Source organism: Anopheles ziemanni, chromosome 2 (assembly GCF_943734765.1).
Source record: "Anopheles ziemanni chromosome 2, idAnoZiCoDA_A2_x.2, whole genome shotgun sequence".
NCBI classification, from domain to species: domain Eukaryota; kingdom Metazoa; phylum Arthropoda; class Insecta; order Diptera; family Culicidae; genus Anopheles; species Anopheles ziemanni.
The window spans coordinates 18,669,159-18,687,415 of NC_080705.1; the positions used below are offsets into that span (position 1 = coordinate 18,669,159).

Genomic DNA, 18,257 nt, shown 5'->3' on the forward strand with positions numbered 1-18,257 from the left:
AATGCAAATCATCACCGCCTGAAGTATAAAATAAGATGAACTGGTGTTTCCTTTTTTCATGCATACATTAGAATTTTTCGTGTGATTAAATCCTAATTTATTTTCTTTTAGACTTAACAAATCTACCGGCAGAAGGAGGATTGCGACTTGTTGAGCAACTGTCAAACCTTCGCTGCGAGATTTGAGTGTCGCAGTAGTAAAAATGGGGCATCCAATGGATGATTTCTGCGGTTCTAAATTTTGGGTAAGTTTTTAATGTGCAAGCAATAGATTTCAGAATGCCAAAATTGGTTTAAAAAAAACAATGAATGGATGTTCTATACGAGGGCAGTGAAGTTTTAGGCTGAATGCTTGGTTACAATTCAGAAAAATCGATTCAATTTTGTGAAGGTCGAACCTTCCGCCAGCATTGGAATGCTACGGAAGAGAGAAAGAGACAAAAATCACATCTTCATGCGGCAAGATCTCAGAAACCGGTTTGTTTACATCGTATAATATTTCTTTTTTTCTCGGTGAAAACAGGACTTAAACCTTACGTGGTACACGGATGATCCGGACCTGACGCCATGCTTCCAGCAGACCGTTCTAGTGTGGACACCATGCGCATTCCTGTGGGTGTTTTCGATACTGGAGTTGTACTACTTGCGAAAAAGCCTAAACAAGGATGTGCCATGGAGTTTTGTGAATATGTCCAAGCTTTCCCTCACCGGCTTGCTGGTCGTTTTGACTGTTGTGGATCTTGTGAAGGCCCTCACGACTGATGAATCCCATGGATCCAACTACCCGGTGTACTACTACACACCGGCGATAAAAATAGCTACTTTTGTAAGTTGCTTCGGCAGGTGAAATTCCTAAATATTATGTACTAAATCGAATCTTGCCATTCCACAGATATTTGCGAGCGCTCTAGTGTATCTTAATAAGCTCTATGGCATGCGCACATCCGGATTGTTGTTCTTGTTCTGGCTTCTGTTGGCCATCTGCAGCATACCGAGAGTGCGCACAGAAATACGTCAGCACGATGCACGCGAAAATCCTAACGCGTGGGAAGAATATCAGTTTATTAGTTTCATGATTTTCTTTGCAATCACGTGCCTTCTGTTCCTGTTAAACTTTTTCGTCGACAAGGCTCCGCGAGTTTCGAAGTATGAAATAACCAAGAAGGACTGCCCCGAGCTGGCCGCCAGCTTCCCATCGCGAATCTTCTTCGGTTGGTTCGATCGTCTTGCATGGGTTGGCTTCCGGAAGCCGCTCGAGGTGGAAGACCTGTGGAACATGCGCCCCGAGGACTCGTCCAAGGAAGTTTCGCCGGCTTTTCTCGCCAACTGGAACAAAACACTGGAAAAAACTTATCAAGCACGCGACACGAGCAACGATGTGACGTTCAAGAAGCTCGGTGCAAACTCGGCCCGAGTGGATTTCCGTACGACTAAGGCCAAATCTATCGCTTCGATTTTGCCGGCTTTGATTAAAACTTTTGGAGGCACCTTCCTATTCGGATCGTTCCTGAAGCTCGGTCAAGATTTGCTAACGTTCGCCTCGCCGCAGATACTGAAGCTGATCATCGGATTCGTAGGAAGCGATGAGCCAATGTGGAAGGGTCTACTCTACGCCATCACGCTATTCGTCGTGGCCGGAACGCAGACTTTGTTGCTGGGACAGTACTTCAATCGTATGTTCTTCGTCGGTCTGCGCATTCGTACCGCACTGATTAGTGCCATCTACAGAAAGGCGCTGATTATTTCCAACAGTGCCCGCAAAGGATCGACCGTGGGTGAGATTGTGAATCTGATGGCCGTCGACGCTCAACGCTTTATGGATCTGACCACGTACATTAACATGCTGTGGAGTGCACCGCTGCAGATTGCTCTTGCCCTGTACTTCCTGTGGCAACTGTTGGGCCCTTCGGTGTTGGCTGGACTGGCGGTGATGATCATTCTCATTCCCGTGAACGGAGTGATCGCGAACATGATGAAAACGCTCCAGATCAAACAAATGAAAAATAAGGACGAACGAGTGAAGCTTATGAACGAGGTGCTCAGTGGAATTAAAGTTAGTTTCGCTCTTACTAAAAAACTTAATATTTATTGCAAGTAACTTCAATATTCTTTATACTTTTCATTATTCATGCAGGTACTGAAACTTTATGCCTGGGAGCCTAGTTTTGAACAGCAGATTCTTAAAATTCGTGATAAAGAAGTCAAAGTACTTAAGCAAGCCGCTTATCTTAATGCTGGAACATCATTCATCTGGTCCTGTGCTCCGTTCTTGGTAATGTATCACTAAATATTGTTAGCATAATCAGCCCGGCCCGGTTGGCACTTTAAAATAATCATTTATCCTTGCGTTGGTGAAATGATCTTTTGAAAAATCTTAAACTGAACGTGTGCCCTTCCTTGTTGTACCAAAACCATTCTTCCAAGGTTTCAATAATTTCCTTCGCAACGTACGTCCTTTCCGATGACTCGCACAACCTGACACCGGTGAAAGCATTCGTGTGCATCACCCTGTTCGATATTCTGCGCATGCCGCTCGTGATGCTGCCTGTGCTAATCGTTTATATCATACAGGTAACCCTGTCAATTTGGTCACCAACCGATCAACCAACCAACAAATCTCCGGTTTTGTCGGTGTACTGTTCTGTAGAGAGGCGTGTTTTCCCCTGTGCTTCCGTAGTTTGTTTCTAATGAACTTACACTGCTCTCGATGGCTATTTTGGAAAGGCAAATCTTTTCAACATATCTACTCCACGTTTGATCTTCTAATTGCAACCTCTTCTTCCGCAATGGTGTGCCTCAATCGTGTTGAAAGTCATTGTTGTTAACTTTTACCGTGGGCACAGTGTTTGTGGCAGCGCAGCTAAATCGATGTCGTTCTACACCAAAGTGTCACTTTCATCAACGTTTTTATTTATTTCTTTAGTTTTCGTTCCATTTCTCCATTTGATTTTATTCTCTTTTTATTTATCTCTTTTCATGCGTATAACACAAACCAACTGACCAACAACATAATATGATCACTACTCTTACCCACCTACGTTTCCCTTCGATAACGTGTTAACCCACCCCAAAATGATCCCAACTTCATCACCGTGATCTTTTGGACACAACATCAAAACCAAAACCTCACTGACCACCAAACAATAACAAAACACAAACAAAAGGTGTCGTTAGTCACTTTTGCCACCTACGTGCTGGTGGATGAGAAAAACGTACTGAATGCAAGCACCGCTTTCGTTTCACTATCGCTTTTCAACATTCTACGATTTCCTCTGTCAATGTTGCCCATGCTCATCTCTAATATGGTGCAAGTAAGTAAAGTCAATCAAAAACATGAATAAAAATAAATTCATCACTTTTTCTTACAAATTCCTGCTGCACCTATTTGTGCTAGATTGGTGTTATAGAGACAATTTCAAAAATGTATAATGCATGAATCAATTAATACAACAAACGGCAAAACACATTTGTAGTTAGATATTTGTGATTGCATGTTAAAATTACGCCACTGTTAATCCGCTGTTTGCATGAAAACTCACTTGTAAGCTGCAATTTAATTTATGAAATGAGATAATCGCATAAAATTCGCATTCAAAATTGAGTTTTGTATACTGCGTTCAATGAAATTTAACTTAAACAAATTCTATTTTCATTGAACAAAGCTCGTTCAATCCAATATATTGCGGCTTATGTGTGAGAATAACTCTTCATTTGTGTGTTGTGTTTAATATGGTGAAATAAAGATTCAACCGAGGTCTTTCCAATTTTCTGTCCCAAATAGACGAGTGTTTCTGTGAAACGTATTAACAAATTCCTGAATCAGGAAGAACTTGATCCGGACAACGTACAGCATGACGAAAAGGAATGTAAGTATTCAGTATTTGCGAAGCTCCATGAAAAATGTTTCTATGTCTTAAATAACTTCATGTTTCGTATGTCTCGCTTTAGCTTCTCCCCTGTTGATCGAGAATGGAGTGTTCTCGTGGGGCGGCGAAGAAACCACGCTCAAGAATATCAACGTGCGCGTCGAGAAGAATCAGATTGTGGCCGTGGTAGGAACCGTCGGTTCGGGCAAGAGCTCCCTGCTGTCGGCGTTCCTCGGTGAGATGGATCGAATTTCCGGACGCGTAAACACACTCGGACGTATCGCGTACGTGAGCCAGCAGGCATGGATCCAGAATGCCACCCTGAAGGATAACATCCTGTTCGGCAAACCGATGGACCAGCGTAGGTATAACCGTGTCATCGAAGCCTGCGCCCTGAAGCCGGATATCGAGATGCTGCCCGGTGGCGATATGACAGAGATCGGTGAGAAGGGTATTAATCTGTCCGGTGGTCAGAAGCAACGCGTTTCGCTGGCTCGGGCCGTGTACAACGATGCGGATGTGTACTTCCTGGATGACCCACTCAGCGCGGTCGATTCGCACGTTGGCAAACACATCTTTGAGCAGGTTATCGGCTCGAACGGCGGTCTGTTGGCGAACAAGACGCGCGTGCTAGTGACCCACGGTATCACCTACCTGCCGAACACGGACAAGATCTTCGTGCTGCGCGAGGGCGAGATCTCGGAGAGTGGCACCTACCAGGAGTTGATGGATCGAAAGGGTGCGTTTGCCGAATTCCTCATCCAGCACCTGCAGGAGGTGAACGAGGAAGAGGAGGACCTGTCCGAGATCAAACAACAGCTGGAAAACAGTGTTGGTGGTGAGGAACTACTTAATCAACTCAAGCGCACCAACAGCAGACGATCACGCAGCGAAAGCACCTCCGAAACGGGGTGAGTAGATGTCCTTTAAGCATTTTTTTAGCAGCAGAAAATTCAATATTAATTGTCAAATTTATTATTTGGCTATTTTGTGCAGTTCCATTAAGGACATCTCACGTCAGAACTCCACCACGGACAGTAGCTCAAGTTTGCGTCGCCGAACTTCGGAAAAGGCCCCGGATGTACCAAAAACGAAACTCATCGAAACGGAAAAGTCCGAAACAGGAAGCGTAATTATCAATCCTTCTTTCCGAGCTAACAGTACATGGCGAGTATACCCCTTCCCTAATCAAACTAATCGGATTGCAGGTAAAATGGGATGTGTACAAGCATTACCTCAAAAGCATCGGGCTTACGCTGTCGGTCGCGACGGTGATACTGAACATGATATTCCAGGGATTCTCGATCGGCTCAAACCTATGGTTGTCGCGTTGGTCCACGGATGATTCGGCTGAGAATGATACCAGCGTTCGGGACATGTATCTCGGCGTGTACGGTGCATTCGGTGCTGGTCAAGGTAGGAAATGCTCAACGTATAAAAGAATTCATTAAATTGTTCCAGATTCATCCCACCCAATTCGGGTTGGCCCTCTACACCACACATATTTCGTCTAAACACATACACACGTACATACACATATTGATAAATATGAAAACAGATTTTGTTCGATACTTTGGTCGTTCGAAGAATAATACAGTGTTTCGGAACATATTTCTAAATCGATGCTGAACCCCAGGCACCAATATTCAATGATGATACACATTAGGCATGATTTCTATCCTGTTACAAACTTTTCTAGTCCAATGCTTTGGTTCTGTTCTGTTCTTATGTTTATTTCTATCTCTAAATCACTTTTTCTTTTACTAAAACATCTTTCTCTTTACAAATTATTTAACCTTCGCACAACATCTGTTTAACATTCTGCATGGCTCACGCTACATAGTCCATCTTCAACTAACATCCATTCTATTCTAACACACTACTATTTCTGTATAGTTTTGTTCCCCGTAAGTTTTATTTTTATTGTTTTTTTTTACTTTTCCTCCCGCACTACCCGCGGCTGTCCCTATTAACCTACCCTCTATCTATCCAGTGGTGGCAAACTTTATCTCATCGCTAACGTTCGCCCTCGGCGCACTGTACGCGGCCAAGGCGATGCACGAGCTGCTACTCACGTACGTGCTCCGGTGGCCAATGTCATTATTCGACACCACCCCTCTCGGGCGTGTCCTCAACCGCTTCTCCAAGGACGTCGACACCGTGGACAACACGTTGCCGCAGCTGGTTCGCTCCTTTATAGCGCAGTTCTTTTCGGTAATGATACACACACACACCACATACACGAGAGGGGAATAGAATTTATGTGATTAGAAACTATCAACTTGAATGCCTTTTCTGTTAAAGTAATTCAAAGATAAATAATTGTTTTTCTCACTGTCGATAAAGTATACCAAATTTAAGAAATCGCAAACTGATCTGAATGAAAACTAAAATCAACTAATTTCCGGACATAAGAAACGTACGAACCAGCGAAACGAATGCTGCTAGCGAATGAATAGCCACCATTTTCCTACGACACTTTTACTGTACCGTTCTGCTTTTTGCTATTAGTTTTTATGATTTTCCTCGTTACGCACTCCTTATTTTTTTACTTCAACTAATTTTAACTCCACAAGCTGCTGTCGCCCTTCGAATAACATGCATGCACAATTCCTATCAACTATTACTTCAATGCTCTCCGATTATCCCTCCTGATTCTTCTCCTAGTTTCTCCTTGTTAATATCTTTATCAAGACAACTAGCCACCACCCTTTGGTTTATGTTTGTCACGGTAAACCATTTGTTCTGATTGTTATATTTGTGTTTCTTTTTGTTTTTCTCACATTCGCCATACACATCGTGTTCGGTCGAATTTCAATCTGCAATTCAACAAACCAAAAAACCCCCCCTCCACCACCGAACCGCGCCACCTTCCACGCCAGTGATGGCCAGTTTCGCCTGTTCGCTATCGTTTGCGCTGGGTGCGCTGGTCGCAGCCAGGGAGATGCACGTGCTGCTGCTACGGTACGTCCTGCGCTGGCCAATGGAGATGTTCGACACGACCCCGCTCGGGCGAGTGTTGAACCGTTTCTCGAAGGATGTCGACGTGCTCGACAACACGCTGCCGCAGGTTCTGCGCTCCTGCCTGATGATGTTGTTCGGGGTAACTGCCTCTTGACTTTGGGGAACCGTTTTGATTTTCTTTTGCGACCTTTTTTTTGTAGCTGTTCGTTTTTATCAATTGTTAGTGCATCAAAAGTGCATGTAGCTTGTGTGGTTTTTATCTTTTTTTCGATTTAGCTGAAGCATTAAAGTACGGTAGGAACTTGTAGTGTGAGATGGTCTCATACCTAGCTCAGTCATGGGTTGATGCAGTTAGTGCACACTAGTTGATATTCAAAATCAGGATGGCAAAAATATTCTTCTACTTCAAATGGTAGCAAAATTGTGGCAACATTACCTTCTTCTACAATGTTTTATAGTCAGAATTCGGTCTCTTTACCTGTTTCCGTTTGTCTTCGTTGATTGCGTTTGTGATGTGTCGTTCTCTACTGCATGATCAACTTTCTTCCTCTGCATGTCTCTGTTGTGCGTTTATGAAATAAGTTTGTTTATAACTTCTCTTGTCTTCTTCAACTTTCTTCTTCTCTATTTACCGTTGTTTGTCTAATTGTGTATCATATTTTATGTTTAAACCGCGTGTCTTAACTCAGCATAACTGGGTGCATCGTTCACCCGTTTCCTTACGTCTCGACCCTACCACCCCGTTGGATCTTGTCCGACACCTTTTCTGTTTATTTTTCACTTACTATTGTCATGTGTTACAATTAAGTTGTGTTTTTATACCTGTTTTGCTTATTGTTTTTTTCTTCTCCTTTCGCCTGGTCTGTTATCACGCGTGATGTGCTGGTTGGTGTCGATAAACTTGCTCCATGTTTCGGCGGTCTCTTTCTCCCTCCCTCTTCGACTTGAAGTATTGTCCACCTTGCTGGCGACGCTGTTCCTTTACATCGGTGCACTGGAGGCGTCGAAGGCGCTACACAAGACGCTACTTCGACGCGTCATCCGGGCCCCGTTGTCATCCTTTTTCGATGTCACGCCCGTCGGTCGGGTGTTGAACCGGTTCAGCCAGGACGTAGAAACCGTGGACTCCGAACTCCCGTCGACCCTGCGCGCCTGGAGTGCCTGTCTGTTCGGGGTATTCATTCCGTTTTTTTTATTGCTCACCTTCAAACTGACTCCCGTAGCCCTTCGTAGCTGTTGTTTGTTTTGTTTCATCCTATTGCGTAACATGTACACATAAAGTTATTTTTTTATTCTGTTACGCCATGCGTTGTAGTTTCCAACAAAAACCACCACCGACCCCTAACACACTACACACGTGCGCTTTACATTTACTACACACATTTTCACATGAAACAATTAAAACAACATAAACACATCACCCAGCTTTTTTTTTTACTAAGCGGTTTGGTGCTCTTGGGATTAATCCTACCCGTGGCAAATAACACAACAGAATGAATGGATGAAATGTCATGTCTAATGTGGAGCTGTGCAGCAAAATTAATACGGTAGAAATTGGCTAATCTTACGTAGCTACTTTCGCGTATTGTAATAACATTACCATACGGCTGGGAGAAACAACAAGTCTTCCAACAGGTCGATTTCACAACGCGATCTTCCTAACGCGTATATTCAAAATCTCACTTTCATGTCCTCCCTTTTTCTTTCATTAAGCCTCCCCGCACATTGTCCCCATTCCCAAGTTTTACTTTCGTTTCGTTGACCGGGTTTTTCTTCTATTCTTCCATCCGGTTCAGTACTTAGTTTGTATCTTAGCGTGCTAGTGCTGGTGGTGGGCTCGATCCGCGCGACACGCGTCCTCCACCGGGTGCTCCTCGCGGGCGTCCTGCGGAGTGGTATGACCTTTTTCGATACCACACCGAGGGGCCGTATCATCGCACGCTTCTCCAACGACATCAATACCCTCGATTACAGCCTGCCGATGAACATTAAAAACTTTATTCCGACGGTGCTCAGGGTATGTGTTGTGTGCGGCTTTTACTTTTAGCTTTTCTTATTACGTACACTTTTATTAATACCTTCTACGATTGTAACATTGGATCCCGTGCTTTGTTTGGAAGCATTGGAGTGAGACTTTGTAATGTTGTGCTGTCGAGAATGATAGTTTTTCGTTTGTTTGCTGAGTTTCGATAGTTATATCCTAGAATCTAGCTCCCTTTCCGATGCCATTGGATATTTTCTAACCTTCTCGCTTCCTCCGGTCGTATAGGCTAGAAATGTTCCATTAATGCACTTGTTCTCTAAAAAATCCACGCAACTGGACAAATATCGCGTGTTAAATATCTTCTTACAATGGAGGGAAGCGTATATGGAATTATATTGATAATTAATATCAGATACGAGTGTTTGTCGATGAAAGTTACTGCATGATTTTCATTTATTGTTTGTTGAGTAGCAGTTTGTCTAATCTTTGTTTGGCCGTGAAATTTTGAAGTTATCTCAATGTGATATATAAAATAAAAATAATCGTTAGAGTAGGAAGCATAAAACATAAAATTTTATGCTATACAAACGATTTATCATCTGCTGCTCCTTTGTTAGTAACTCTAATATTTTTTTAACTTTTTATGCAATAGTCTCCTTGGTGCCAGCTTGTTTTGTGTTTCTCAAAAACAATTATCGAATATTTTCCTTGAATAATTGTTAATCATGCAACGTGTAGAGATCATCGTAGAAGTAAGTTCTTACTTGAGTAAGACCTATTTGTCAAGGGGACAAAACAGTACAGAAACAAATCAAGAACACACAATCATGCCTGTAAATAATCATTTATTGATGGACAATAATTCCTTTCTCCTTTCTTCTGGAAAAATTGAAAGGAAAAATGTGTAAATTTAACCATCACTCATCGAATCAAGTATATCAAATTGGCGAAAAGAATTGGCATTAAATAGCGAAAACCAAATTGTGAAATTGTCCTTTCAGGAATAGCTCGTGTTGCCTTCGACGTAACGCTATTTCTCGGATGCTGGGCTGCCGCCGTTCGTGTCCACGAGCTACTGCTCTCGAACGTGCTGCACATTCCTATGGATTTTTTCGATACCACGCCAATCGGGCGCATACTACATCGGTTCTCCAAAGACGTGGACGTACTGGACACCAAACTACCGGAGCTTCTATGCGATTGGGTCATTTGTGCCATTGAGGTACGTGTGGAGCACACGTGTGGTGTGGTACCATGCATGGTTCGGGACAGGGAGCAGCAGACGGTGGTCCTCTTTCCGTTCGATAGTTGCCAACTTTAGAGCAGTAGAATAGCTTTCCCGTTCGTTTAAGTTGCAACAGATTAAGGATCCTTATAAGTGTGGTAAAATTACACTCGTGTCTGCGCGATCCTGGTTTCGTAACACAAAAACTCACACACACGCACAAACATGTATACACAAATATGTAAAACAATTGTTATGTGGTTCCGCGGTCTTCATCTCCAACCGTTCGCTCTTCATTGGGTTCCATGACTCATGGTTTCGCGTTTCCAGCAATCATGTCGGGGGTTTACGATTTGGTGGCCATGCTCGGCACCCTTCGTGCCGCACGTCGCATGCATTACCAACTGCTGCGGGCCGTTCTGCGGCTCCCGGCAGCATTTTTCGACATCACCCCCATCGGGCGCATCTTGGGGCGGTTCTCGAAGGATGTCGATGTGGTGGATAACACACTCTACGCCAAGATCAGTGTGCTAACCTATTGTGTTTTCGAGGTAACTTTGACTATTCTCGAATTCTTGATCGCAGCGCGACGTCCGCTTCCCATTGCATTGTCTCTTCCAAATCATTCCCTTAGGCACGTCTGAATATGTTGCTGTATTTTTTCGTTGTGTTGCTTACACTTTTTATTATCTTATTTTATTTAATATCTCATTTCCAAGAAGCACTAACTTCGGGGTCCTTTTTTCATCATCAAGTGGCGTTTTTTTTATTTAAGAAAACGGTGTTATATTCTACCGAAAACAGAGAAGTTCTTTCACACTTTGATCAGTGAACGCATGCTAATAAAAAAAAAAGAAGATAATATTAACACCCAATTTAACCCACCGCCATTTTACGTTCGATAAAAGCACATTGAATTTGGTTTTTCTTGGTCCTGCTCAGCACAAAATGTAGATTCATCTCAGGAATAAACATCCCACCATCATCTGCATCACTTCCTCACGCCACTTGTTTATGGTTTATGTTTCTAGCGATCCTTTCATTCTTTTGCGACTTGTCGCCCCAACTCGGCACCTGGCGTGCCGCGAGGCGGCTGCACATGACTCTACTGCAGGCCGTTCTGCGGCTTCCGCTTGCCTTTTTCGACATCACCCCCACCGGGCGCGTACTGGGGCGGTTCTCAAAGGATGTCGATGTGCTGGATAACACGCTCCCCATTACTGTCAGTGAGCTAAACTATTGCTTCTTCGAGGTAACGTTGGTATCGCCACTGTGGGCTCTCTTTCTCTGCTTCGGTTTTCTCTTATTTTCCTCCCTTCTTTACATTTCTTCGCACATTACTAATGTGTGGCTAGCAGAGCCTTTCTTCATGATTGTTTTATCTTTTTATGTTTGCTCTTCATGAACCGCGCTTTTCATTAAATGTCATTATTAGTTGTGAAACTATGGTCATAATTGTTCGATCTTTTTTCTATCGACCCTCTTATATCCATATACTAATTAAAGTACTTTAAAACCTGTTCAACCTTTTTTTATGTTTGTTGAAACGTTTTTTTAAAATATGTATGTTATTTACACAATTTTTCTGTTGTATCTCTATTTTCTTACTGTGTGTAAAAACATGTCTTCCCTTGGTTGTTTGTTCTTTCGAGAAATTTTGAGATGATTAAAACAAAGCTATTCGTATCTTCATCCTTTCACAAATTTGCTTCACTTGTTGTAGTCATCTTATATCTAACATTAACTGTAGGTTTTCAATGCGTGCCAATGTGGATTGGTACTTTTTTTTACTCAACATCAAAACGAATAGATCTCTAAAAACGGTGCAGTTTTCAAACTTGCATTGATCAATCTGTTTATACATTGGATCAATTATACAATGACGAATATTTCATACGTGTCCTAGTGATTATGCGCGGGCGTTTGTTCTCACACGAAAAATCAAAGCTTTTGCTTGACGTTAGTTTCATAATTGCATGCCACTACTCAGCTGGTTTCTCGCCGAAACCGGTAAAAGTAAAGAATATTTTTGCCATTGCACAACCGTTAAGTTCGCTTTAGCTTAGTCAGAATAAGTAGTAAAAGTTTTCTCGTAGCCGGTAGTTTTGAACGAAAAAGATAACCGTTTGTGCAAGCAGTAGAAGTTGCAATAATCTAACCACAGTTAGAAGAAATCTCAATCAAAACCTGACGGGAATTACTAACGTTTTCATCTTTTTTTCCTTTCTAACCAATCATGAAAAAATATTTTACGCTCATTAAATGAAACCATCGAAGGTGGTCGCCACGTTAGTAGTGATCTGCATTTCGACGCCGGTCTTTGCGGCCGTGATCGTCCCGATCGGAATTCTGTACTACGCGGTGCAGCGCTTCTACGTTGCCACATCCCGGCAGTTGAAACGATTGGAGTCGGTGTCCCGTTCGCCCATCTATTCGCACTTTGGCGAAACCATCCAGGGCGTGCAGACGATTCGGGCGTACAACGTGCAGGAAAGGTAGGTGGAATGTTTGCGAAGAGTGGAAGAAGCCGGATTGTATTGTTGACACTTTGTTTAACCATCGCCTCCTAGATTCATCATGGAATCCGATGAACGCGTCGATTCGAACCAGATCTGCTACTGTCCGAGCATTATTGCCAATCGTTGGCTTGCCGTGCGGCTTGAGATGGTCGGTAACATGATCATCCTGTTTGCTGCCCTGTTCGCCGTGCTCGGGCGCGAATCGATGAACCCTGGACTGGTTGGGTTGTCCGTGTCGTACGCGCTGCAGATCACACAAACGCTCAACTGGCTCGTGCGCATGACGTCCGACGTGGAGACGAACATTGTTGCGGTCGAGCGCATCAAGGAGTACGGTGAGACGAAGCAGGAAGCTGCCTGGGAATTGCCAAACAGTACGCTGCCCCGCGACTGGCCCGAACATGGACAGGTGGAGTTCCGCGACTTTCAGGTGCGCTACCGTGAGGGTCTCGACTTGGTGCTGCGTGGCATTTCGTTCACCGTGAATGGTGGCGAGAAGGTGGGCATCGTGGGACGTACCGGCGCGGGCAAATCCAGCCTGACGCTTGCGTTGTTCCGCATCATCGAGTCGGCCGGAGGGTCGATCAGCATCGATGGGCATGACATCTCCAAGCTCGGGTTGCACGCACTCCGCTCGCGGTTGACGATCATTCCGCAGGATCCGGTGCTGTTCTCGGGCACGCTTCGCATCAATCTCGACCCGTTCAACGCACACTCGGACGACGACATCTGGAAGGCACTGGAGCATGCTCATTTGAAGGCGTTCGTGAAAGGTTCGTATGATAAATAGAAAATACCCTAGCGAAAGGGAACTAATATATTAATTTGCAATTTAACCGCTTTCTGAAATAGGTCTAACGGCAGGCATCAACCATGAGGTAACCGAAGGTGGAGAGAATCTTTCTGTCGGCCAACGGCAACTGATCTGCCTTGCCCGTGCTCTCCTGCGTAAGACGAAGGTACTCATCTTGGACGAAGCCACCGCCGCGGTTGATCTGGAAACTGACGATCTAATTCAGGTAAGGCTCAGCTATGACGCAATCGGCCATAGTGGTTTCATTTTCCTCCGTTTGTTTTAGGCTACGATTCGCAAGGAATTCAGCGACTGCACGGTGCTAACGATCGCCCACCGACTTAACACGATCATGGACTCCGACAAGGTGATCGTGCTCGACAAGGGTCAGATCGTGGAGTTTGCCGCACCGGGCGAGCTGCTGCAGTCGAAAACGTCCGCCTTCTACAGCATGGCGAAGGACGCCGGATTGGTGTAATTATTATTGCTATGCTGTTTCTCGCTTATATCTCGCTACCCTAACCGCCAGTATCATATTTTGAGTTTGTTTTCTCGTTCTCTTTGTTTTAATGTGTTCCCCTCTTCGTTCTTCGTAATGCTCATGTAACGTGATGTGACGACAATTCGTTCATAAGAGGTCTTAAGCTCGCTCCGTTGAGCTTTAACTGGGGACGTTTAAGTTAACTTTTCTTCCTGCCTTTTCCCTTTGGTTTTGTTTATTATCTTAGTTTAATCGTTACGCAACAGCACCAAGAGCGGCTAAATCAACCCTCTGCATGATGGTGCTCCTTTTTCTTTTGATAATTATCCTCGTGTTGTTTGACGTGTGTTTTTTCTTAATTTTTATCCGGCACATTTGCTCGCCTGCCATGGAGAGGTTCACGCTAGCGATATTCAGTCTTTTGAATATACAACTCTCACTGCATGAAACAGTTTCCTGCCTAGAAGTAAGGGCAATTTTTCATTTACTTAATATCATCTAGTAAACACGTTTACTTATATGGGTTAACTCTAAGCCTTCTTCGATACTTACGACATCTATGTTGAGTCGATCAATTCCTTTAAAATTAACAAACAAAAATCACCACATGGTCATGTCTCATGTACTTACAAATTGTAAAAGGTTAATTAAAGAACTCGCAGTATTTCCGATACAGGTTTAAATACATACACTCCTTATACACACATCACAAGCATAGAAGAGACGGTTCTTCTGCGTAAAAGATATATTCAAGAGTATACTTTTAGCGTAAATGGCGAATAAAACTTAATGAGCAACTGTATCTGGCACGTCTGGCTCAAGCGTATCGTTGTGTCATTGTCACGTGAACGTTGAAACAAAAGGTATAGGTCCACTGTTTGTCGGCCAAACGTATTGTGGAACGTTAAAACGAGATTTCGGTATTCTTAAAATTGATCGCAGATCTCTTGATTCTGCCTTGGTAGACTATAAGTCTCGTTAACACTTTAGGAACGAAAAAAACGTTACTATAAAACCTCACATCGCCGGAAACCGGACGCATTTACCGCATAAGCCTACTGAGAGTTACCTACTCGTTTTGGCAGGGAAATAATAGTGCACTATTGAAACTTATGAGGCAATAGCAATAGCAATCACCCGCAACAAGCAGCCCGCTAGGCGATTCAAATATTAACAGAGATTATGTTCCGCACATCGAGCGGGAGGGATGTTGTTCCCTTCCAGCTAGGCGGATTTCGGTGCAATTTACACGAGCCGCTGGGTTGACGTAGAAAATGAGTACAAATCTAAAGGAAAACCCCTCCTGACACGGAACCATCGTTATTTAACTCAATTTTATATGTTTTCTGTGTAGATGAAACGTTTGGTGTGTCACGGCAGTAAATGTGTTCATTAAAGTAACAGATAATCGTAACTACCGTCAGACTGCAAATTCCTTTTTTTTACAAAATTTATTAAAAATTTAATTTGCACTAACAAAAACAAACGACAGACATAACTTACTTCATTTACGATATCTTTTGATACAATTTAGTTTCTCTCGAAAGTGCCTTTCTGTGTAGAGGTGAGAAAATAAGAACTCACATCTTTCGGACAAATGGACAAAAAATAAAGCCTAAACTAATCCTATTCATTTGATTGCGATAACCAAGTCCATTGGGGTAAAATGCATTAAATCCGTTAGTTCGATAGAACGATTTTTTAAGGAAAACCATGAATAAAGAATCTGAACATGTTATTGTAAATGACGCATATTGGGCTAACAGAGATCACAATCGTGTTCAACCGAATCAGGTAATGTTGTTCATTTTCTCACAAATTCATCCGGTAAGCTTAATTATGTTGCGAGTACAACATTGTTTTGCGTTGTTCCTTGCACGACAGATTTCAATGTGACCATCAACTAAAGCTAAAGGTCAGTATTGAAGGTTCATTCCAAAGGTATTAACTCTTGTTACGTTTTGTTTTCACAACTTTATCTCAATTTTTCTATTCCTATTTTTATTTCGTATTAATTACTTTTTTCCATTTTCAGCAAATGGCACTAACTTGGGCAATTTCCGGTACGGACAAACATGGTACCCGCATCTCGGTACCATTTTGATAGAAAGACTGGTTAAGGGACCTTTCTTACGTTAGCCTTTTGTTGTTATTAGTTTTGATATTATTTAGATTGTTTTAAAATTGGAGTGATATACTTTGCTACTAGTATCGTTAACGAAACTAATGTTGTTATTTATTTAAGCTTATTTAACGTTTTATTTAATAAAAAAAAGTTGATAGTGAACGAGAAGCTAAACAAGTGAGCCAGTTGCTTGCAAAGCAAGTTATTTATTTTTTCAGAAGGAACGGCCTGGGCAAAGCAAGTTGAACCCAATCAATTAATTATTAAAAAGAGTTGGTATAGGTTTTCGTCGCACGGTTTTCACATTTTTATTATAGACCAAATTATTTTACAAGTATTTCATTCTTGCATTTCCATCCTATCGATCCATCGGTGATTGAAGAATGGATGACCCCTGTTAAGATTACAGAAGATCAAGGGTATGCACATTCGATTAGTCTGCAATGTCTCAGCGTATCGGGCGTCTTTGCTTTGTATCACCATCCTTTCCGGCAGCGCAATCGAGAGCGCTCTTTCATGGACACATGTCCTCCTCCATCACCTTGCTCATCCACTCCGGTTCCGCCGCTCCAATCTTTTCAATCAGCCCGTTAACCTGATAGCAAAGACTTTGAATCTGCTTGTCCCACTGTGGCAGCACTTCTCGTGCTGAAACGGAAAAGAGAGACGACGTGTAAAACGGGTTCGATTTCTACCAAATAACTTACTGTTGACTTACTTTCAAAGTGAACCACACCATCGATCTGATCGATGTATCCGTTCATCCGCCCTTCGGTTATCATTTGGCTTGCGATGCGTTCCGCCTTTGGTGGTGGAATCTCAAGCAGAGCGCCCAGCTCCTCGAACGTAATGTTATTGTAAAGTTTGCTGGCCGACAGGAGATTGTGCTCGAACACGGCCCGATCGAGGATGGACGAACCATCGAGGGTGCTCGCCTTTTGGTGCAGCTGCAAGAGCGCTTCGAACTCTTGCAACTCCGACCGGCGAATGATTCGATCGAGATACATTTTCTCGAGAATGGAGTAAGCGGGCAGGTGTTGGCAGCGTTCGTCCTTAAAGAGCGTGGCCAGCATGCGTGACCGTTGCTGACCGGCCGAAGCGAGTATCGTGCAGATAAGTGCCTTACGTAACGCCATCATCCTTTCGTCCTCGTCGACGATCGTACGGTAGGAGAGCTCATTATAGCGCTGTGCCGCCTCGATAAACTTCCGACGGTAGTCAAGCACCCGGGCGTAGCACACTTTGTACAGTATCTGTAGCTTTTCATCCTTGGTGTCGGCCTGCAGGATCGAGGCACGGTTGATAAAGGCTTCCGCCTGCACTGGGTCTTCGTCCTCCAGGAACAGTCGCGCTATTTTCAAGTAAGTTTCCAACTTGTAGTCCAACGAGTACGGCCTGCAAATCGATAAGCAACATTTGTAAAACTAAACTTCAAACACGACTAACTCTTATGGTTCGCCTACTTTTGTCCCGTTTCCAAGGGGATTCCACCGAGCACGTTGGCGGCTTCCTTCCAGTTTTGATTGCGTTCATAAATCTGTGCCAGATGCTGCCGAATGCTGGCAACCTGTTCCTCGAATGAAATAACCCTTGGTTGCACCTTGTCTAGCGTAAAGTGTGCCACCGATTTGGAGATTTCGTCCGGAAGTTTGGTAAGATGATTGCTCACATCCGACAGCAGTTGACGCGAGATGACCAGACTTACGTGCTCGTTCAGTACTGAGGAGAATGTTAAAAAAAGCCATGTTTTATATTTTTTCTCGCGTTTGAAAACACACTAAATCAGCGGTAAGTACGTACTAGCTTCGATGAATAGCTTAAGCGTATCGATCATCTCGGTGCCGGTGTTGAGCAGTATCTGTTCCAGTAGCGACCGATACTTATCCGCCTGTTCCTTGTGAATTCCGGACGATCCGGTGAGCAGCACCAGCTGGTTTCTTAATGCGTTCACCGAAATCGACATCGTTTTGAGGCGTTTATTTCGGTCTTTATTTACCACTTTGCAAGTTGTGTAGCGTTTTGTACGAAAGAAAACAAATGTTTAGTCTGAGGTTAACTGTCAGAAATAAGAAACCCCTTCGGAAACGTTCCATTTTGTTGATGGTGAACTAAAAGTATGAGTGGTGAAAAGGGGTAATTTTGAAATGAAATAAAACGTTTTAACAATAAAATGCAGGAGAAATGTTAACTGAATATACATACAGTTGAAAATTTAGATCCTCGAAACAACAAACGATAATTACATAAACGCTACTAAATGTTGAATAATCAAAAGAAGGTGAGAATTCGGTTTACGATAAG

At 43.2% G+C, this 18,257-nt stretch overlaps 2 protein-coding genes across 2 annotated transcripts; one reads left to right on the forward strand and one right to left on the reverse strand.

Annotated features, from left to right (window-relative positions):
* The first annotated feature begins 154 nt into the window (after positions 1 to 154).
* Positions 155 to 13,886, forward strand: LOC131283092 (multidrug resistance-associated protein 1). The gene is made up of 14 exons (XM_058312655.1): positions 155 to 244; positions 523 to 825; positions 892 to 2,052; positions 2,134 to 2,271; positions 3,164 to 3,310; positions 3,781 to 3,865; positions 3,948 to 4,776; positions 4,862 to 4,994; positions 5,074 to 5,281; positions 7,780 to 8,003; positions 12,316 to 12,533; positions 12,609 to 13,330; positions 13,410 to 13,576; positions 13,637 to 13,886. The coding sequence occupies exons 1-14, from the start codon at positions 203 to 205 to the stop codon at positions 13,826 to 13,828; spliced, it is 4,569 nt and encodes a 1,522-aa protein (XP_058168638.1). The 5' UTR covers positions 155 to 202; the 3' UTR covers positions 13,829 to 13,886.
* Positions 13,887 to 16,380: 2,494 nt separating this feature from the next.
* On the reverse strand, positions 16,381 to 17,967 carry LOC131289159 (COP9 signalosome complex subunit 4). Its single transcript, XM_058318372.1, has 4 exons — positions 17,757 to 17,967; positions 17,420 to 17,675; positions 16,675 to 17,351; positions 16,381 to 16,604 (listed from the first exon to the last, which is right to left on the reverse strand). Exons 1-4 carry the CDS (start codon positions 17,917 to 17,919, stop codon positions 16,471 to 16,473), a joined length of 1,230 nt encoding a protein of 409 aa, XP_058174355.1. The 5' UTR covers positions 17,920 to 17,967; the 3' UTR covers positions 16,381 to 16,470.
* Positions 17,968 to 18,257: the final 290 nt, after the last annotated feature.